Below are 22,761 nucleotides of genomic sequence, written 5' to 3' on the forward strand. Positions count from 1 at the left end.
AATGAAATTCCACCTGTAAATATCAGGTTATTAAAAAATAAGTTTAAAAGATAATAAAGTAACAAAAGTAAAAACAAAAACTCTACCAATGCATAACAGAGCAGCTCAGTGGTGTTTGTCAAAAAAAAAAAAAAATTTCTATAAGCTAAAAAGCACTCCAATGCTACACAAGTATTAAACTGTGAAGCTGGGATGCCGGAGCCTGGGCTGAGCCCCTGAAGGCATCACGCAGTGTGGTTGTGGCTGTGACGTGGAGAGAGAGACTTCAAGCTGCAGAAACTCAGTCGCAGCTGAAACTCACTCCACATTTCTCCGGAGGACTGTCAGCACCGGGAGCTACGGACCGAGTTTAAACAAGTTAGAGGAGTTAAAGGAGATAAACAAACCCCCGGTAAAGCACCAGTACCGAGTGGACATATGGAAACACTATGTAGCTGTGAACACGGCGGTGGACTTCATCACGGTTTCGCTCGAGAGGAGTTGAAGTGAGCTGAGAGATCAACATGCTCACCTCGATGCTGGCCTCACTGCTGCTGCTGCCTCTGATGCTGCTCTGTAGGATCACTATCTGCCAGTATTCAAGCGACCAGTGCAGCTGGAAGGGCAGGTGAGACATTCACTTTACTATCTGTTTATTTAATTCATTTAAAATGATTATAATAAAGTGTGAAAGTAAGTGAGCTGCAGAAATGACTGACTGAAACTGAGACTTTACACTGCTGTGATGTGAAACCAGGCTGCAAAAAGAGCCATAAATTACTACAAAATACAATTATAGCACAAATGCATAGCCTAAGTTAATAAAGTATATTAATAATGTGATGTAAAAGGACATAAACAGTACTATAGTTTCTACTATAGACATGAGTTTCGCTCTGGCTGGTGCTGAATTTATGAATGACTAATTGATGTTGCTCAATCACAATTAAACATGACCCACTAATACACTTATAAAAATTAGCTTATTATGAATTTAGGAGTATAAACATTTTTCTCTATTATTCTGGTGTGAACTAATATAAATTGCCAAAGGGTTAATATCCCACACCAAAAAAAAAAAAGTGAAATATTTACAGGATTACATGCCCAGATGTATAGCCAAAGTTAATAAAGTATATTAATAATGTGATGTAAAAGCACATGAAAAGTACTATAGTTTCACAGACATTTGAGTTTCACTCTGGCTGGTGCTGAATTTATGAATGACTAATTGACAGTTAGTTGCTCAATCACAATTAAACATGACTCACTAATACACTTAAGTCCTTATTATGAACTTGTGAATATAAAAAGTAGTGCCAAATTATACATTTAATTATTATTCTGGTGTTAAACAAAAGTATTAACCAATATAAATTGCCAAAGGGTTAATATCCCACACTAAAAAATATATTAAAAAAGTGAAATATTTACAGGATTACATGCCCAGATCTTCCTGGAGCTTTTAAGTATTTTTTTTTTAACCAATTCTGAAACTTATTAACTTGTGAGTATAAAAATAGTGCCAAATTATACATTTAATTATTATTATGGTGTTAAACAAAAGTATTAACCAATATAAATTGCCAAAGGGTTAATATCCCACACTAAAAAATATATTAAAAAAGTGAAATATTTACAGGATTACATGCCCACATCTTCCTGGAGCTTTTAAGTATTTTTTTTTTAACCAATTCTGAAACTTATTAACTTGTGAGTATAAAAATAGTGCCAAATTATACATTTAATTATTATTATGGTGTTAAACAAAAGTATGAACCAATATAAATTGCCAAAAGGGTTAATATCCAACACCAAAAAAAAAAGAAAAATTAAATATTTACAGGATTAGATGCCCAGATCTCCCTGGAGCTTTTAAGTATTTTTGGTTTTCAACCGATTCTGAAACCTCAGGCAGCATCACACTGGAAAATTTCACCTCCCCATCATCAAACATCTGCTGAAATCTGTTTTGCACTTTGAGAGGCTGTGCCTCAGAATAGTGTGGTTTTGTGTTTTTCATCCTCCAGTCAGGAGGAGATATTCAGCACTTTGAGCCCCTCAACCAGTGATCTGTTGTTCATTAGTGAGCCCTCTTGACTAATCTCCTTTAATTGCATGCAGAAGTGATGAAGTTAGAAAAGGACTTAATTAGAGGCGTGCTGAGGAGAGAGAGCCTGGTTACGGAGGCTTCAGCTGCATATGCTCAGCATGTGCCATGGGTTACTTCAGATCTATGGTGAATTTGAATTTCAGCATCTCATTTTCAGGAAACTGGGCGTTTCTCCTCCCAGAGTCAAACCGCTAGCTTGGCATGCCGGTTGCACTGCTGATGGCTTCCTGCCTTTGGGCTTTGCCACAGAATGACTGACAGACTGCAGTTTTTCAAACCCTGACCAGGCATTAAGTTCTGGAGGGAGTCATTTGGTCATGCTGGCGCCAGAGTCCGAAGTGCTGCCCGGACAAGTCTCTTCCAGTCTCTTTGGTGGCTTGAAAGCGAGGGGAGGTTCGGTGCGTGACCTGCATTTGCACTTGCATGCAGCGGGCCCAGCTACTGTTGCTGCCGTTGTCTTCCCAGAAGCCCCTGTGTCCCCTCCATTCATCCAATTTCTGCTTCCAAACTCTTCCCCAAAGGCAGCCTGCCAGTGGTGCGTTTTTGCCAAAGCGCTGGGAGGAACAATGTGGCGGTGGCAGCGGCGGGGGAGGCGGAGGGGGGGAGTGTGTTGGAGCTGAGGTCATTTTGGCTGCTCCGGCTCGTGACTGGTCATGCAGCCAGTCTTGCGCACAGACGGCCATAATGCCTCGGGAGGAATGTGGTCTTATGTCGTCACGGTCTGCCAGAGGTCTTCACCTTGGTCAGATAACTCCGGCTGCCTGAAAATTGTTTTCAGATTACTGAATTAAAGAAAAGAGTTTGAAAAACACAATCGCATTCTTGGGTTTCTGTAACAAGAATTCCACTTTGACGTCTTTCCCCTTTCTTTCCTCCCAGCGGTCTGACCCACGAAGGCCACGCCAGAGACGTGGAGCAGGTGTACCTGCGTTGCTCCCAAGGCTCCCTGGAGTGGCTCTACCCGACGGGGGCCATCATCGTCAACCTCCGACCCAACATGGTCTCCCCCGCCGCCGCCCGCCTCTCCGTCTGCATCAAACCCTCCTCCTACTCCAGCGGCACCAACGTCTACCTGGACCGCAACGGCAAGCTGCGGTTGCTGCTGCGCGACCAGGACCAAGCTCAGGGCAAAGTGCAGTGCTTCAGCATCCAGGAAGGGGCTCTCTTCATCGAGGCTGTGCCGCGCATGGACATCAGCCGGCGGATCACGGCGTTCCAGTACGAGCTGGTCAGCGACAGGCTGGGACGAGAGGTGCGCTCACTGGGAGGTAAGACACATCTCTAGATGTAGATGATTATTTCATCTGAGTGGTCTTGCTTTTGATGAATTCCCTCTAGGTCTGGCTTCCTTTGTGCTTTGTCCCTGTGGTGTGTGTGTGCTGGTGTGCACTAAATGCAGCCATCTACTGGTGGAAACTTTTATTCATTTGGACTCTAATAGTAGGAAACTCAACATTTGCTCCAGCAGGCTGCTAATCCTGAAGCCAAAGGCCATTTCTCTGCTCGCATCGTCTGTACACTTTGGTTTTCAGTGTAATATATTTATTGTCAAACTCAAACTCTCGCTGCGAGCATCAACACATAAAAATCTGAAGCCTTCATGGAACTTTTTTTAATAAATCCTTCATATTTCAGCGTCTTTCACAACCACGTCCACGCTTCATTCCACTTAATTGTTTTTTCTGTGTGTGTGTGGAGAGGCGCAGCCAAACAGGGGGCCTCCGTTGAAAAACAGCCGTCTTATTTTCACGCTGCGTACCTGCCAAACCTGCACAGCTTCACACTGTGCGAGCGAACTGTGTATCTTTCCACCTAAAAGCAAAATACGAGGCAGTATCGGGCCCACATCTGTTTTTACGGCTCTCCGGGTTCACGTATCCACATCCTGCGTCATTATCTGGCACAGCAGAGAGAGAGAAAGAGAGAGAGAGAGAGAGAGGCAGAGGGTTAAATGCAGAGTTGTTTTGTGCCACATTAGTGCGCTCTGCTCCGCTCTGGTCTCTGCAGTATAATCTGGTTGTGTGATGTGGCCTCAGATAGCACTGGGATGATTCACAAAGACAGCGGTCTCGTGTCATCTGGTGGATTGATTGCTGCTCAGCTTCTTCTCATCTTTTTTTTTTTTCTGTCTCTTCCTTCTTCTCTCTGACCCGCTGTGCTGGGATTGAGTTGCTCACCGTCAAACTGGAATGTGTCTCCAACCAGATGTTGGGAGGACCTTCTCGGAGCATATAGGCTTATTCCCCCCCTCCCTCCACTCCTTCTTTCCTCGCTGTCACTCCCTTTCAGCTCACTTAAATTATTCCTCCTCACTATTTCCTCCCTCCTTAATTTCTTTTTTGTCTATTTATCATTCTAGTATTTTCCTTTTCATTCCTCTCCCCTTCATATATCTTCCCCGTCCTCTTCCTGGCTGTTTGAAGTGGTTTCTCGTCTGTGCCGAGCGGTATTAGCGAGTTGTGCTCCATTACAGTGGAATGCATCGGGGCCCAGATGTTGCAGGAGGGACACTATATCGTGTACCCCTCTTCCCTCCTCCTCCTCCTCCTCCTCCTCTTCCTCCACCACCACTCGTCCCATCCCTCATCCCTCTCCGCTCTCTGTGAAGTGGTTCTGATCAGAGTGGCGCTGCATGTGTACACGGGCCAGAGAGAGAGATGCTGACTCGGCTCTCAGTCCATTCCTGCGGTTCTGTTTCATGTCTGACATGTGAGCCCCGCTCGGCTCTGCTTTTGGAGGGAAGAAAAAACACGGCCGGGTTTTAGGCCTCGGCTCTGGGCCGCTCCGTCTTTATGCTATGGCAGCACGCAGGCTCACTTCAAAGGGCCTTTTTGCACTCTGGGCTCTCTGGGCGAGGTCGGCCGCTCTGAAGCCCCCACCCTTTCCCCGGCTCTCCAGCTGTTCTTAAGCCGTCCGAGCTTGTGGCTGTTTGACCTCTGATCTCTCTGGCGATGCGGCAGCGCCTCGTGTTGCTACACAGGCTGACCTAAGACATGCTCACCCCTCACCCCTGGGCTCTCAACCTCAGACAAGCCAGCTAAAAATAAGCTCCAGCTGCTAAAGATGACAGAGGGCACACATCTCTGTTTCTGGACTTAATTCAGGTTAAACCTGCAGTAGGCAGAACATTTTGGGCATCATTGGGCAAAAAATCCATAATAACCTTTCAGCATATTGTAATTCAAGTGTTCTGAGAGACTTCTGCACCTCCTCATGGCTCTGTTTTCAGGCTTTAAAAATCTAGCCCGTGACGGGAGACTTTGGCCAATCACAGGTCATTTCAGAGAGAGAGAGAGAGCATTCCTATTGAGCGTTCCAACGCTAATCAACTGATCTCAACTTGGCTGCCTGGTCACAAACTCTCATTTTACAGCTAAACAGTACACTACAAGATCTTTCTGAAAACATTTGAGGCGAGAAATAGACATTACAGTAACAGAATATTGATTTATATTTGATCAGCGCTGCCTAGTTTGACGGTTTGATCGGAGTTTGCGAGTGATTGACAGCTGCTCAGAGACGGCAGGCTCCAGCTCGGCTCTGATTGGTTGTTTTCCTCCGGTCTGTGAAATCTTGAAGATACCATTAGGAACACCGGATGAAACGAAGGCACATGATTTTTTGCAGATTACCTGTCTCATGCACTACTGTCAGGATATAGTGACTGTTTTATAAAAATAACTTTCTTATTTGCTCCATTTCTACCCACTGCAGCTTTAATGATTTCTCCAGAGTGCCCCAATTACAAACAGATTTCAGACCAGACTATGTAAACTAGGGTGGTTTCCAGTGCACCAAATCCACCTGAGTTAACGTTTTAAATCATTCTTCCTCTAATTTAATGGATGGACTCCCACTGCTGACTCGACACCCCCTCTCCTCCTCTCCCCACCTGCCCCTGTGTGCCACTCTGCCGCTAAGGGAAACCACAGCAGATCTAAGGCTAATAAAGGCGTTCTGGTCAGGACCACCTGAGTCAACTAATCATTGAGTACTTGACTGCTCTCATTTAGGGCCCTTTCTCCTGCTATAAAACACTCTGGAGTCGCTGCTCTACAGCCACCAGTCAAAGGTGAAATATAGCCTTGGGCAGGCTTGTAAAGTCGTGGCTATTTCACTTTTTTTTAGCCCCAATTATTTGCCCTGAAGTTATGAGAGCATGCCCTCTCATGGCTAGCCTTTTACTGTTCAAGATAAGATATGGTGAGGTTCTTATCTGCCTCCTCTCTGAAGTGATTTTCACTTTTAGGGCTGTTATAAACTTGATGTTATTGTTGAGACGGTGCTCACTGTTTCAGTCGCAGCAGGCCTGCTGAAGAGCTAACACTGCTCAGGTCAGAGATGTAGCCTTTCCTCGCGTCTCTGCTCTCCTTTTCATCTGGTCCTCGTTTGTCACGAAGCATCACAGGCTCTTGTAGCGGCGGGGAAGCTGACAAACAGCCCTCATGAGCTTTAAACACTCAGCATTTTTGTTGATCAACTTTTTTTTTTACCATCAGCAGCATGCCTGGCTCTGTTTGGTGTTAAAACAAAGAGCTCACGACCGCTGAATCCTGCTCTGCCGTCTTTGTAAATGCATAATCATTTGCGGGGAATGGAAATTACCCCATTTGTGAGTGTGTGTGTGTGTGTGTGTGTGTGTGTGTGTGTGTGAAGAACACATACTCCTACATTGCTGGCCCACAGTTTTGTGTTTGTGTAAGTGGTGCTTAACTGGAACATTGTGGACCCATTGACGATTTTTTATCACGCTGCCAGACCCGAAGTGCCAAAGAAATATCCTGTTTCTGTTTGTAGCGCTCAACCAAACTCATCCGCCTTCTCTCTTTATTTCCACTCAGCACCCTGTCAGCCCTGCAGCGACAACGAGATGCTTCTAGCAGTCTGCACCAATGACTTTGGTAAGTTAAAACGGTGAATTATAGGTTTCTTGCTGCTGTACGGTGTGCAGAAACGTCCAATAAAAACACCGTTCTGTGTAGCATGAGATGTAGCCAGGATCTAAATCTTCCTGCCTTGGTGTTTTCAGTGGCGCGGGGCAGCATCACGAAGGTGGAGAAGGAGGAGGAGCACTCGTCCGTCACTGTGGAGATCAGCCGCCTCTACAGGCAGAAGACCCAGGTGTTTTTGTCCGGGGGCGTGAGGGTACGGAGGTGGACCGGCCACATCAAGATGCCCCTTCAGTGTGGGGTGAGGTCTGGGGACGGCGAGTTCCTCTTCACCGGGACAGTGAGGTTTGGGGAGGCCTGGATGGGTTGCGCCCCACGCTACAAAGACTTCCTGCGGTTGTATCGCGAGGCGCAGACGCAGGGGACCAATCCCTGTCACGTGGACACAGATTGAGCGTGCTACCTGCCCACGCCTGGAAATATGACAATTCCTCACTGGCTGGGGAGGAGAGCTGAACCGAGAGTTCATGCTGAGAGGAGAGAGTCTCTCCTGCCGTCTCGTGACTCTTTGGAGACAAAGACTGGAGCTCCTGAATGTTGCCAAGCAGCATGCTGGACGGACTCGGCTCTCAAAGTCGAACGTGATGCAACGTGGAATGTGTTCGGACTGCCTTTCTCGCAGACGAGTAACTCCCAGGTTTTAAATGTAGCAAACCTCCCATTCGGTTTTTATTTGTATAAAATGTGAATGAACATTGTATATTTTGAAGCTCTGCGTGCTTTGTAAAAAAAAAAAGCTTGATGTACAGTTTTGAAGTTATTTCTTATGACAGAAATGTATAAAGTGAAAGCCTCTTATTTTTATTTTGTTTAAAAAATGATTCGCAATTTTAATGCCTGAATTCATGTTTTTGTTTTTTTCAGGCCGTTCAATTGTTAAAAAAACAAACCAAAAAAAAGCAAAAACTTTTTTTTGCCATTGAGAATAAAAGCTTTTATTCCCTGGATGAGTGTTGATGTCTGTGGCGTTTACATTTAAAATAAGTAACTGACAAAATCTCCAGTGGGCAAATTCAAACTTTAGCAGACCATTGTTTTTCAGATTATACTATGAACTGTACATAAAGATTGACGACACGTCTCCACTTCCTCCCACTGTACAGAAGTGAAACCAAAATATCTTGAATATAGGAGCTGCCATCTTTAGATTTTGGCATCATTTGAAACCAGAGTCTGCGCAGCAGTGATCAGGCGGTGGAGCCGCGGTTAATCAAGGTCACCTGTCCAAACCAATCGTGAGCCGAGCACGGCCGCAGCTTGTCAATGAGAGAGACTCACATCTGTCAATCTTGACGTCTCACCCCCTTTTTTTTATAGCATCAAATAACTAATTAAAACCAAACTTACACTTCAACATACATCAGCTTGACAAGAACTATCTAAAATGACAGAAACCATCTTTGAGAAAAATTAGTTTGACGTGTATTTTAACTTTTTAGTTTGGCCCATGTCCCATCCACTAACATGGAGGGGACAGGATTTATGAGCTATACTGCAGCCAGCCACCAGGGGGCGATGGAGATGTTTTGGCTTCACTTTTGGGGAGCTGACAAGTCGTCCATTTTTTCATATACAGTCTGTGCTTGTGGCCATTATATAGATCGATTCGTGTTTTTGCGTCGGCCACCGTAATTCTCCTACATGCTTGGCACATGGGTTTCAGTTGGTTGCAATCTGCAACCTCACCGTTAGATGCTGTGAACTGCACCTTTTAAGCCTTTTTTTTTAAAACAAAAAAACGACTTTTCTCTGTTTTATATCATTGTAAACTGAATATTTTGGGGTTTTGGACTGTTGGCCGAACATAAAAACATTTGAAGACATCTGTTTGGGCTGTGGGAAACTGATGGATGCTTGTTACTATTTCTTGGACATTTATGTCCAAACAATGGATTCATTTAGAAAATAATCTGCACATTAACCGATACTGGAAATAGTTAGTTGCAGCCCTAACCATATTAAAGGTAATTTATTTTGAATGCTGTAAACCCAAACGTTTGGCCACAGATGGATACGGTCGGTAATTTTAGATCAGATATAATAATCTCAGTGGTGCTAACCTTATTATTTTTTTCCCCCCTCATATTCTCCGTTGGAATAGAAACACACTCATATGATGTGCATTAGCCTCTCCTCTCCGAGGTTCACCTCAGCCTTGAGCTGGGCCCGTCTGCCAGGGGTGCAGAGATTGATATCAGAGAGTTGGAGTGGATTCCTCTGCGTTGGTTCCTGTGGTGATGGGGGTGGCCGTGTGTCAAGGTCAATGTGAAAGGCCTCTTTGTTCCAGCGCGGCAGCCTCGTATGAGAGCGAGAGGACCGAAGACAGACCTGAATACAGCCCTGTGACTGGGCACGCAGCAGAAAGCAGCACTCTCCAACCACACTCCAAATTTTGATTGGCGTGTACAGTCCTGCTCGGGCTCCCTCTTTAAATGAAGGCTTTTTTCATTTTCATCACCTCAAATCAAACACGAGGAACGAATCGGGTTATGTGAGCTCTTAGCTGTGCACCAGTAGATGCAACCTGTGAGCCAGAACTGTTCAGATGACGTTCCAGTTCATGGCCAAGGCTCTTTTTGTCTGCCTTTTCACTTTAAACGGAAATGCACCTCGAATGTCTTTCAATAAGTTGCCCCACATAGACAATTGCTTTTCCAGACAGCACTGTGCATTGAATTGAACGTCTGAATTCCAGCTGAAAGCCAGCGGTCCCTGAATTGCTCACTGGGAAATGCAAACAGAGTTTCTATGGAAACGATGCCTTTCTGTGAACCTTCTCGCTTTGGCTTTAAGACCAGGAGCCTTGGAGGAGGAGGAGGAGGAGGAGGAAGAGGAGGTCAGTGGGCATTACTTGGCTGGTTCTTTGCTGGTCCAGCTGTCCTGGGTGTCAGACCTCCCTCTCTCCTTCCTCTCTGGCCAGGCAGCCTCCCTCTGCTTGGACCATGTGGCCACCGGCAGCTGCTGCTAACAGATGCACAAAGTCTTCAGGTGATTCTGCAATATAATCAATATTTGCATCACTGTCCAAAGTGTTGATCATGTGCGCTTTACTCCATCTAATCCAGTGCCTATGAGCTGTACGCAACAGGAGCAGCATTTATCTACTGGCTCTCAAAAGGATTTATTTTCACTAGAGTTGCAACAAGGGGAGCATCCCGGTAGTTCACCTGGTAGAGCAGGTGCCCATGTACAAAGGCAGAGTCCTTACCGCAGCGCCACGGGTTCGACCCGCGACCCTTTGCTGCATGTCATCCCCTTTCTCTCCCCTTTCCTGTCTACAGCTGCTCTATCAAATAAAGACAAAGAGGCCAAAAAATGATCTTGCATAATAATAAAGTTGCAACGAGTAGTTGATTAATCGATCAGTCAATGTAACAAACACTCCTTTGATCCAGCTTCTAAAATGACATTTGGTGACTTGAGCTGTAGAAAACTGTGATGCACATTTTTCACTGTTTTTTTTATGTGTACTAGCTATTGTCACTAATAGAGTGGTGCAGGAATGAGTCCTAAAACCCAGAAATGAGTTAATATTTTAGCACTTCTGGGTCCCTCGTCTCGAAGTCAATGGGTTTTTAGTTAGATGTCTGGAATAAGGTCTGTGGTTAACACAAGCTAAAGAGATTTTAACGTTTGGTTCTACAATATAAAATACGTCAGTAACTATACCACTCGGGAATGTTGAGGCATTTACGTGTCCTAAACAAGGTGGTTGCTAACAAGTGGCTAAATGAGACTACTAAACGTCATCACGCCGAACACTAGTCCGTCTTTAGCTTAGTGGTGGTGACGTGAAGTCATGCAATGGTGGTGTTGTTCGTTTATAGCCTAACGTTAGCTTTTTACTTCTGGTGATTGCATTCACACTTCAAAAATCATAAAAATGGTGTTCATTTGTGAAGATTTCCTGAACAAAACATGTATGTATCATAAAAAATGTTTTGCCACAGAGCTTATTTTATGCAATGATACAAAATCCAATTGAAAAATCTTATAGGGTTTTTGTCGAGGGAACCAGACAGTGGTGTAGTGGAGGCTATACGCATGTATACAGAGTATACCCACCTCTTTTTCTGGCTGTTTACAGTATACCCATCTATCAGCCAAAAGCCATTGGAATAGGCTATATAGTAAGAGTATATACCACTTCCTCCTTGGTAACCTATACCATCTACCTAGTACACCCACCTCATCAATGACCAGTACACCACTGGAACCAGGGTGGCCTACAACAATACGTCATCCCTGCACCACTCTACAGTATATGGCACTTTCTTTCTAGGTTTGATTTGCTTACAGGCCATGAGCAAAAATTATTAAAAATACAATATAAGTTTAGAGAATGTTTATAAATAACAGTTCATCAGATTCCTGATCCTCTAAAGGATTTGGTTCTATTGTCACTGCTGGGTGGAGCTCATTCAATTATTCTGACTAATCTGTTATAAATGCAGATGCAATCGGTTGCAACTTTATGGGCGAGGTCAGATTTCATTGTAATACCAGATGAGAGGGACCAGTTTAAACCAGACATGAATATGTGGAGCCTTTGTGCTCTCGGCGTGATTCAGCCAGAAGTCACTGCATGGTCATCTCGTGGGTGGAATTAAAAAAGAGAAAGAAAAAGAAAACTGCAGCCGAGGCGAAGTGCACAGTGACTTAGCAGAAAGAAGAGCAGTGGAGTTAAATAGCAGGAGGTCCCCAGCAGTGAGAGGAGGCCTGCGAGCTCAGTGTAGTGGTGGTGGCGGCTAATATTTTATGCCTCTTTGGGAAGTGCTGGAATGTGGGGAATGTGTTGACTTCACACACGCGTGCACAGCTTCCCCCAGCGCCGCTGCCTTGATTTGCTGGAATCAATAGAGTCTCTGTGGTTTTTCTGTGTGTTAGTGTGTGTGTTGGCGCGTCTGCCTGCACTGTGCGCGTGGCCCTAAACCCCAGCACACATAAACACACCGCCCCAGCAGCGAGATAGTCGCCACCCACACCGAGCCACAACTCACTCTGCAGCTGCAGTCCTAACACCTCCGATGTGTCTGACACAATGCTGCCCTGACACCTCTGGGAAGCAGCCTTCAGGCTCACACTTCGGGTTGCAAATCTGACTTTTTCATCCTAATAATCAAGTAGAATATCACTCTTTTTCTTATGGTATTATTTGTTTTATTTAACAACCACCCAATTCCATTTAGGATTGCCGAGTTCCCTCTACATTTCAGCCTCATGTTTGTTTGTCAAATCACACTACTACAGAGACTAGAGTCCTAAAATTATAAGATCATTTCGGATTAATTTAATTTTCAACACAGGTGTTGCACACAAAGTTAAACACAGGTGTTGTGTCGAATACTGTTTCCCCCTACCTAAATCTGAACCAACCTTTATCCCTAACCCTAACCACCAAGGAGGGCACTATCATTTTACAGTAACAGGAGGGAAACACTATTCGAAGGAGGAACAGACTTAACACCGGCGGTGGCCAGGCAAGGTGCGGCCTCGCGACACTGCCACTCCCGTGGCAGCTTGACTCCCCTCTCCGCTTGCTGTCTTTTGTGTGTGTCGATAAATGGATGAGGAGAGAATAGTTGTTGAGGTTGAGAAATATCCTGACCTACAATCCCAACAAATAATCCTGTCATTATAAAGAAATTGGCAAAAACGATATAGGCCCTTTTCACAGCAGCATGTCATTGCAGGGTGAACACAGGTGTAATCAATAACATTAATTATGGCCCTGTTCCACTGACGTGGACCAGGACCCTGATGTTGTGCATGCTGGTTCACTTGAATGGCTGTGACACACTATATTGAATGTGACCATAATTAATATTATTAATAACACCTGTTTACCCTGCTATGATGTGAAAATGGCTGCTGTGAAAAGGGTCTATAGTGTCTGGTGAGCCGCTCTGGAGATTGGCTCTTCAGGTGAGTAGTCAAGTTTAATTAGTGAGTGTCCCCACATGATGTTAAACTAATGCAGAGGCGGAAGATGAACTCTCATCATTTACTTTAGTAAAAATAGTAATAACGGTGTAAAAACACTCTGGACGCGCTGCAGTGCAGTCTACAGCAATGTTAGCAGCTCTGTTGTACTTAGGCAGAGCCATGCTTTAAGCTAAATGCTAACACTAGCATGCTAACATGCTCACAGTGACCATGCTGATGTTTGCATGTAGCCTAATATTTACTATGTTCACTATCTTAGTTTAGCCTGTTTGCATGCTAATATTTGCTAATTAGCACCAAACACGAAGTACAGCTGGAGTTGAAGGGAACATGAGTTTTGCAGGATCTGATAATCAACCAAAGTATTGGGCAAATTCAAATTTTGACCTGATGACGAGGCACCAGAGTCATTAACATTTATCTCCTAGTCACCTGGAATATCTGTACCAAATTAAACGCCAATCCGTCCAATCGTTTTTGAGATATTTTAGACATTGCCACTCTTATAGCCACATTTCTAGCGTGGCTAAAAATCCATAGCTCTTTTGTATTTGTTTAGCTCAACATTATTTTAATAAGAGTTTTCTGTTTTGATTAAACATTAAATGCAGAGGTATTCCATGTATGTGATTCCCAGATAGAGATGAACACATCAGAAAGCGAAGGTCAACAAGCCAATAAGGCCCCTCACAGAATGCTCATTAATCCCCAGAGGGTCATGAGTTTCCCAGTCATGAAACGCCTCGCAGCCACCTCCTTCGCCCCGCCTCTCCCTCCGAAGCGCTATGGCAGGATTAAGGACTCTGGTGTTGGGTGTCTCTAGCAAAAAGTGATTGCGAGGTCACACCGTGGGCCTGCATGTCTAAATATCAGGTATCAAAGGGAATCTGGGAATTGTGTGTTCTGACTGAGTAAATGGGTAGTGTGCATGAAGTAGACCAGGCACTGTCTTCATCGGATGGTTTGGAGATCAGGGTTGTTTTGGCAGAGACTTCATGGGATCACATCCAGTCAAAAACATACAGTAGCAATAGCCAAAGTCTGTTGATGAAACCCATGCATGTGATAGAAAGCTCCACACTGCACAGCTTTATCATGTAAATTCCTCCTCTCTTGGCTGATGTCTGTATTATGACTAATTATTTCTTGTTTGTGAATGGTGATTTGCTGCTGCAGTCTGCTCCTACAAGACTGTCTCCTTCTTCCTTTTGTCCCTCATCGTCCTCTTTTCTCAATGAGTGAATGTGCGCGGCTGCTGTCAGCTCACATGGCTCCCAGAGGCCGCGTCGGGGGTGCCCTGTTCGCTCAGCAAACACGCCAATGTCCTCCGGAGTGGGGGGTCCCGCTGCACAGAGCTACTGGGAGCTCCCCAGCGCTCAGCAGCCCCAATAACGGAGCAGAACTTGGCTCCGAGGACATCAAGCAAACACACTGCAAATGGCACTTTTATTTACTTGCCTTCACGTCCCCGCCCCCAACAGCCTTCATTTACTGGGATCCGCAGTGCCATTTCCAGAAGCCCCATGGCAACAGTCGGCCTTGTCAACGGGGGGACAACTTTCTCATGATGTCACCATGTCATGGTGATTGGTGGTCTGTTGCAAAGAGATGAAGCTTGCTTTTGAGATGTCCGTATCCCAATGGGACGGATATTTCTTTTTACAAACACACAAAATTTAGATTTTGGTATTGAACCTTGACCTTGAACTGTGATAGTAGAATCTAAGGCTGCAACTAACGATTATATACATTGTTGATTAATCTGTTGATTATTCTCGATTAATCTGTTAGTTGTTTGGTCTACAAAATGGCAGAAAATGGTGAAAAATGTCGATCAGTGTTCCCGAAAGACCAAGATGACGTCCTCAAATGTCTTGTTTTTTGTCCACAGCTCAAAGTTATTCAGTTTACTGTCATAGAGGATTAAAGAAACCAGAAAATACTCTCATTTAAGTATCTGGAATAAGAACATTTTAATTATTTTTCTTAAAAAATGACTCAAAATAGTTGGCAGTTAAATTAATAGTTGATAACTAATCGATTAATCGTTGCAGCTCTAGTTAAGTCATCTTTATTTGTGGAAAAATCAAGTTATTATCTCGCAATTCAGTTTGTTCCCTCGTTTTTTCTGGTTCCTCTCATTATCGTCATAGTAAAGGTACCAATTGAACTGCTTGTCCATCGAATAGCTTCAGAAACCCCCTCCCCCCAGACTTTTCTGATGTTGGATTTGGGGGCGCGTCCAACAATTTCTGTAACTTTCTGAAAGTGACAATCCGTAATCCGACAGTCAGCTCTTCACTCCACTTTGGAGTGGGGGCGCTCGCTCGGAGCAACTATAAACACTTTTGTTTTCCAATAGAGTGCTCCAAGGATGACGTATTTTAATTAGCCAACCAGGAAGTTAGAATCGCACTGGTTCCCTCGACAAAAAGCCAATGGGATTTTTTCTATTGGGTTTTGGATTATTGCAGAAAATAAACTTTGTGGCAAACAGACATTTATAATACTTACAAGTTTAGTTCTGTAATATAATTTCCACAAATGAACACCACTTTTATGATTTTTGAAGCGTTAATACAATCGCCAGAAGTAAAAAGCTAACATTAGGCTATAAACCAACTACACCACAGTATGCAAGTATACACAACGAGGCTGTAAAGGCGGACATGTTGGCGCGATGACGCCAGTATAATGTCGTTTAGCTGCTTGTTAGCAACCACCTATTTTAAGACAACAAAAAGCTTCAAAATTCACAAGTGGGATATTTACTGATTTTTTATTTTATTTCAGGCAACCCATTCAAAACACCATTGACTTCCAGATGAGGGAACCTAAAGTGCTAAAATGCTAACTCATTTCCAGGTTTTAGGACTCATTCCTGCACCGGTCTATGTGGTCAGACAACATGTTGTACGAACTTCTTTTCGAGCATCACCCAGCCCTAAGTGATTCAACGCATTGTGGACGGACCATTACAGAATTTTTCCCTGATCACAATAACAAAAGCTTGTCCTGTCACTAGAGCGCTCTCGACTTAATCTTGGCTTTGAATGAGCGTGTTGTTGCGTGCTCTATACAACCTTTCACTCATCAACCCTTGCTTCTTGTCTGATTGTGATAATGCAATGTGCCCGGGCTCCTCTGCTCTCAGGCCTGTCACACTCAGCAGATCTGCTGTTTGCACAGTCCAATGAGCACCAGTGGCTTTGCCCTGTCGCTGGACTCCTCCTTGGCAACCAGGCCCGACCCCCTCTGACCTCTGGCCCGGGTTATGGCCTTTGGATGAGAAGAGAAAAAAATGGTTCCTGTCTTAATTCAGCCATTAGAATCTGGAGGAGACGGGGGCGTGCCCTCTGGTCTCTAAAGGAAACACACATCTCTGGGCATTGTGGGGTGACAAGGATCATCAGCCAATGGCGGGACGAGAGCGGAGCGTGATGGATTGTGTAATGGAACATGTGACGTTTGATGGATGTCTAAATGAGGAGCATAATAGCTTGTGTGATGGATAGGTAGGAAGCAAACACTTAGATTTTCACACAGGAGCGGATGTGAGCTGTTTGGTTTTGGGACACAGATTGATGGATCGATTCCTGAAAGAGAAGGACACGGCAAACGAGGGAATAAATGCATCGCAATGCTGTTTTAGTTTTTAGATCATTACGGGTTTTAATGTCAACTGGATGGTTTCATGCATAAACACAATTTAAAGCCATGAGCCAGCGACCATCACGATCCAAATCAAATATTTATAAATTACAAATGTTGCAGATACCAGTTAGACACTGCAAGCATGCAACACAGGTTATAATACTCCGTTTATGTGCAAAATTGACCCATAAACACACAGGAGAGCATATGCATCTATTCAGACTACAACAGAAATTCATGCATAAGAAGAGGATGTAGTCACTGTGACTTCACCCGTTGGTTTGTGGACTGCCGTTTTGAAGCCTAGAGTTCGACATTTTGTCCGTCGCCATCTTGATTTTTGTCCGACGCCACCTTGGTTTTGTGCAACCAGGAGCTAAGGACAACCGAACACTGATTACAACATTTCAAGGCGACCAAAAAGGTTGAAATTAACTTTCATGAACTGAAAACAAACTGTGAAAGGGTTAAAGCTCTGAGACGAAAACACGGACAACTCTCAGACCGGACAACGCCGTGGTAGCGACTTGTCAATCACAAGGTAGCCACACCCTAAAACATCCCCTGCTTTATGGTCTGTTTGACACTAAATAATAATACAACATCATGCTGTAGTGAAGAAGACTTGAAACTAGCGATTGAGACCATAAACTCATGTTTACAGTATTTACTGAGGTGATAAATCAAGTGAGAAGTAGGGTCATTTTCTCATAGACTTCTATACAATCAGACTTCTTTTTACAACCAGAGGAGTTTATGGCACTTCTGCATTGGCTCCACTTTTCAGACCGCGGAGCTGCCCACTGTTTTGCTCCAGTGAAGCAATATGTTTGTAGTTGAAATTTCTTGTATTGAATACATTTAATTTGAAATAAATTAAAATACATACAGTATAATGAGAGATTGGTGTGAATTCCTGTTTCCAAATTAACAGAATTATGTTAATTTTTTGAGTGATCTTTGCCAAGATCAATAAAAGCTGTTAAATATTTTGAGCGTGCTTCTTCAACGTTGTAGCACACGATAAATGGAAACCCAACCCAACAACGGTGCTGCCTAATTCAGGATAGCATTAGAAGAATTTAGGGCCTGTCACACATCAACTCACACATAGCACAGCTCAGCACACACCCCAACGTCAAACACGGATTAAACTGAATTTTTACTCCTTACGCAGATGCTTGGTTGGATTAAAAATACTTTTTGAGTTCTTGCTGTACAATCCTCAAAATAAAACATTCTGTTGAATTACAGATTCATGGATTACATTCCACACGGGGGTTTCATTAAAATCATTACTGGTTGTAAACCAGCGGGCTGAGTTCTGAGTTACGGCAACAGTTATCAAGCGGACAAGTGTTGGCAACAGCTGAACGGTCAGCTGGGAAAAGAATGGCTGAGCCCAGGGAAAGTAGAGCTGCAGGGGGTCACACACACACACACACACACACACACAATCACACACACACACACACACACACACACACACACACACAGTTGCGTGCACATGCATGTAGCTGTTTCACATAGTAGCTTTGCACAGGTGACAGTCAGTGACCCTGAATCAGAGTTCAGGACCCCTTTATGTTGCTAGGGACCTGCCGGCCAAAGGGTCAAAGGTCAACCTGATTAATTAGCACTGGGGATGTAAGTCAAATTACAATTTTGTTGTTGATCTTGTGAGAATGAATACTTGGCAACGACAGGACAGAAAGAGAATAAAAACAGGCCTTTTTGCTTTTTTTTGGATAAATGAGACCACAAACATGAGAAAACACTTAAACATAAAGAGTATTTATTTCATCCCCTTTTACTCGCAGCCTGTTTCAATTCTTTGCTCCACTTGCAGAGCTTTCAATCTCATTCTCGAGTCGTGTCTTGAGAAAGCTGTTTTGGGGCAGTGTGCTCATGTTGCACCACAGTCACGTCAAGTTTACCCAGTTGCAGACTGAGGAGACGAGCGCTCGCTGGTGTGACATAATGTGTAGATTTTGGGGGGATTATCGCCGCTCTACTGTGGAATGCATAACATGTCTGAGTGGTGAAATCAGAGAGAGAGTAGCAACGAGGGCACAGGAGCCTCATAACGTGCTGACAGTTACATTTCGGATCTAAACTAGAGACCATCTTGTGATGGGATCACACTCATAGACTGTAAAAAGTGAACGTAGTCACCGTGAAGTCACCTACTAGTTTGTGGACTGCTGTTTTGAAGCCTCAAGTTTGGCATTTTAGCCTTCGCCATCTTGTTTTTTTGCAACCACCAGTGACATGAGAGGGTGGAACTCAGTACCAACGAACGCTGAATAAGACATTTTTAGGTGATAAAAAGCTTATAATGAACTTTCGTGAACTGAAAACACTCTGAAAGGGCAAAATCATCCCCTGCTTTTTGGTTTATTTGACTCTAAATGGGACAATAATTTACTAAATGAACATCATGCTGTATTGAAGAAGACTTGAAATTAGCGATTGAGAACATAAACTCATGTTTACAATGTTTACTGAGGTAATAAATCAAGTGAGAAGTAGATCTATACAATCAGACTTCTTTTTGCAACCAGAGGAGTCGCCCCCTGCTGGCTATTAGAAAGAATGCAAGTTTAAGGCACTTCTGCATTAACTTCACTTCTCAGACCCAGAGGTTAACCAATGATCACACCAGCTGCGACACCAAATCGGGCCAGGAGCGTAAACTACTCCCTTAAAGTACTGATTTCCTACCCCACCTACTTCTGGCGCCCTAGCTCGGACCACACCCATCTTCAAACTCAGCTTTTATTTCGATCTCAATTACACACCTGTAATGTTTCGTGTAGTCTTGCACTGTTGTGACGCTATCACATTGTTAAAATCTGTCCACAGACAGACAGACAGACAGACAGGCATGTAAATACCATTTTGCCTTGATGACACACACACAGACAGACTCACAGACTCATAAGATGAAAACAATAGGACCTTTTCCCAGCAGTCACTGTGACATGTCATTGCAGGTTAAACACAGGTGTAATTAATCACATTAATTATGACCCTGATCCATTGAGGTGTGCCAGGACCCTGCTGTTGTGCATGCTGGCTCACTGGAATGGCTGTGACACACTACGGGATCATAATTCAATTTAATAATTACACCTGTGTTTACCCTGCTATTATGGCATGCCATTTTGGCTGCTGTGAAAAGACTAAATACCAGACGCAAAAATGCGAGGCTGCTGCTGAAAGAAGAAATATTTCATACGCCTCCACTCCTGCTGCTACGAGTCCAGTAAGTCTTAAATGTCCTATCACATCATGCTATCAGATACAAAAGAATCTGATCAATGTTCTTGAGCTATGTAGCTGATAAAGTGTGAAGTCATTAAAACTGCATTTGTTGACTAATGTTACACATAAAAGTCAGTTTTCTCGTCATGAGGACTCAGAAGGTTGTATCATGTCTTTGTTGCTCTGGAGGACTTTTGCCATACCTAAATTATTAACCCTGATGATGTCACCAGAGTCATATTTGGGCTTGGAGACTGGAGATTTTTTGCTATAAACTGTGGACGGGCAGTTGTTAAGACATGAGTATTTAGCAGGAGAGAAGGGTCTGATGAAAGATGCTTTCAAGTTGTATTATGGGAACTGTAAGATCCAGTGTTTTTTTTTTAGAGCTTTAACCATTTATTCACCCAGTTTTGTTGAAGTGCAATACTGGTGTACCATAAATGTGCATCTCAGGCTCACTTGTTGAGTTCCATTAAGTTGTTTTCCATCAGTATTTAAGATTGCAATATAGGAATCTATTCGTTTTGCAAGTATGAAAAAGAGATTATTATTTATGGGGAAATATTAGTAACTTTACTTCATCCATCTGAGTAATAAATAACGTGTGTTGGTGATCTATAATATCACATTAGCCTTGAATTTGTTGAACTTTTTTCCACACACACCAATCTCCCTTATTAAGACAGACGCTGCCCCCTGCAGGAAGAAAGTCTCTCGCAACTGCTATTGATGCTGAATCCTGAGACAATGACAATGTTGAGGCCAGAGTACATCCCTCCACTTATCACCATCATGTCTGCACCGATAGACCGAGTTACGTACAGCATTAGCCCACAAAACCAAACCCATAATAACAGTGAAATGAGAGCACAGAAAGTAGGCTTTATGTTTAAAGTCTCCCTCCAATCCCAGAGAGAGCGCTCATGTTTCCAGTCGTGGTGAAATGTAGATTTATGCTGTAGTCATAACACATCTGACACGGCATAATAAAAGGGCTGATGATCATTTGTTCTGCTGACATGATGGATTGGCTAATGTAACAGTGGATGTATCCAACACAATAAGGCCGTGCCTACCTGCAGACATGAGTAAATATACAAAAAGATGAGTGCTGCTGCCCTGCTGATGCGGAGAACTGACGGGTCGCTGTCCCAAAGACAACAGTGAACGCCACAAGGGAAGGAAACCGTACTCTGCTCTCTGCTGAGAGTGATTTGGCCGAGTGTGTACTTAAAAACTCATCAGTGTATTCACAAGGGTTATATTTTCAGTGAGTGTTGGAGGATATTTCATACCAAATTTAGAAAGAAAACACAGTCCAACAGATCAAGTTCAGTTCATGACGCCTGGGAAGAAATTCAGTAATAGAATAACAGTTGTTTGCCTGTGAGGGGTCTATGAGGTTGTTTATAATGGGCCTGTGAACACTGACAACCTTTAACTCACTTTACTGATCACCAAAAAGCATGAAAGCTGTACCATATTTTCAGGATTTACTTTCAGGAATCACTGTGTAACATTTAACATTTGTAATATTAATGTGTCTTTTCTTTAGTGTATAATCACCTGAAAATAAGAATAGTTTTCGTTAGCTTAGAATGAGTTGCTTATATATACACAGGGAGCGGGTCCTCTCTACACGGAGCCGGCCGCCATGTTTCTACAGTAGAACAGAACGGACAAACCAAACACTGGTTCTAGAGAGGGCCATTCACGTTTTTGCGTTGGCCACCGTATAGTTCTCCACTGCACGGCACACGGGACTTTCATTAGGTTAGACTCTGCAACCTCACTGCTATAGATGTCAGATCCTACACACTGCACCTTTAACTGATTCATAATCTTGTTATGATCACAAGTAGATAAATATAATTGCCTGTTTGACCAGTTCACATATCCTAATGGGCACATGTGTATCAATCTGTAGCACAGCTCTTTTGAATCCCTCACTTGTCCCTCTTTCCAGGGCTGTACAGCTTCCACTGAGGACACTGAGTCCTGTATGTCATTATTGTGTCTTTTATAACAAATTAGGCTGATTCTGATACTCGTGAGATCGGTGGTTTGATCCAAGGCTCCTCCAGTCTGCATGTTGAAGTGCCCTTGGGCAAGATGCTGAACCCCAAATTGGTCCCAAACGCTGTGCCACTGGCGTGTGAGTGTGTTAGATTAGATCCTGATGAGCAGTTTGGCAACATGTATGGCAGCCTCTGCCATCAGTGTGTGAATGTGTGTGAATGTTGACATGTAGTGTAAAGCGCTTTGAGTGGTCAAAAGACTAGCAAATACAAAACAGATAATTAAAATGTGAAACCTCACATACCTCACATATTTCCTAAAACCTACCTACAGCCCTGCCTCTGTCTTATCTCCAACAGAAGAAGCAGTAATAACAGCAGCAGCGGGCAAGAATGACTCAGGTGATGGAGGACCAGACACTGGCCTTTAGAAACAGGCACTACCACAGAGATAAAGCTTCACTCTGGAGGGAAATCTGCTCAGTGGCTTCCAGAGTCAGGACACAGTGATTCAGAGGAGGAAAACCAAGAAGAGGAGCAGGAGTCCGCCTCAACACAGCCAATCTGGTTGCACCTGACGTAGGCTCTGGGGCTGGGTGGTGCTGGCTCTGAGCGCTGGCCTTCCCCTCATGCATCGGTAGACCTTCAATCGGAGTTCAATTCCAGCAACACCTCCTGGTTGCCGGCCATCATGACTGCCATGCTGCATTCTGGGGGTAGGAACCGTCATACACATTGTCACTATCTGAACATGTGTGAAATATGCATGATGACACACCCATCTCCTTGTTTCACCTCTGAAAATCTTAGAAATGTAGCACAATCACACACA

At 43.8% G+C, this 22,761-nt stretch overlaps 1 protein-coding gene across 1 annotated transcript; it reads left to right on the forward strand.

Moving 5' to 3' along the window:
- Positions 1-247: 247 nt before the first annotated feature.
- Positions 248-7,847, forward strand: metrnla (meteorin like, glial cell differentiation regulator a). Its single transcript, XM_037793029.1, has 4 exons — positions 248-607; positions 2,972-3,360; positions 6,934-6,993; positions 7,122-7,847. Exons 1-4 carry the CDS (start codon positions 504-506, stop codon positions 7,433-7,435), a joined length of 867 nt encoding a protein of 288 aa, XP_037648957.1. The 5' UTR covers positions 248-503; the 3' UTR covers positions 7,436-7,847.
- Positions 7,848-22,761: the final 14,914 nt, after the last annotated feature.

Source organism: Sebastes umbrosus, chromosome 14 (genome assembly GCF_015220745.1).
Source record: "Sebastes umbrosus isolate fSebUmb1 chromosome 14, fSebUmb1.pri, whole genome shotgun sequence".
Classification (NCBI taxonomy): Eukaryota; Metazoa; Chordata; class Actinopteri; order Perciformes; family Sebastidae; genus Sebastes; species Sebastes umbrosus.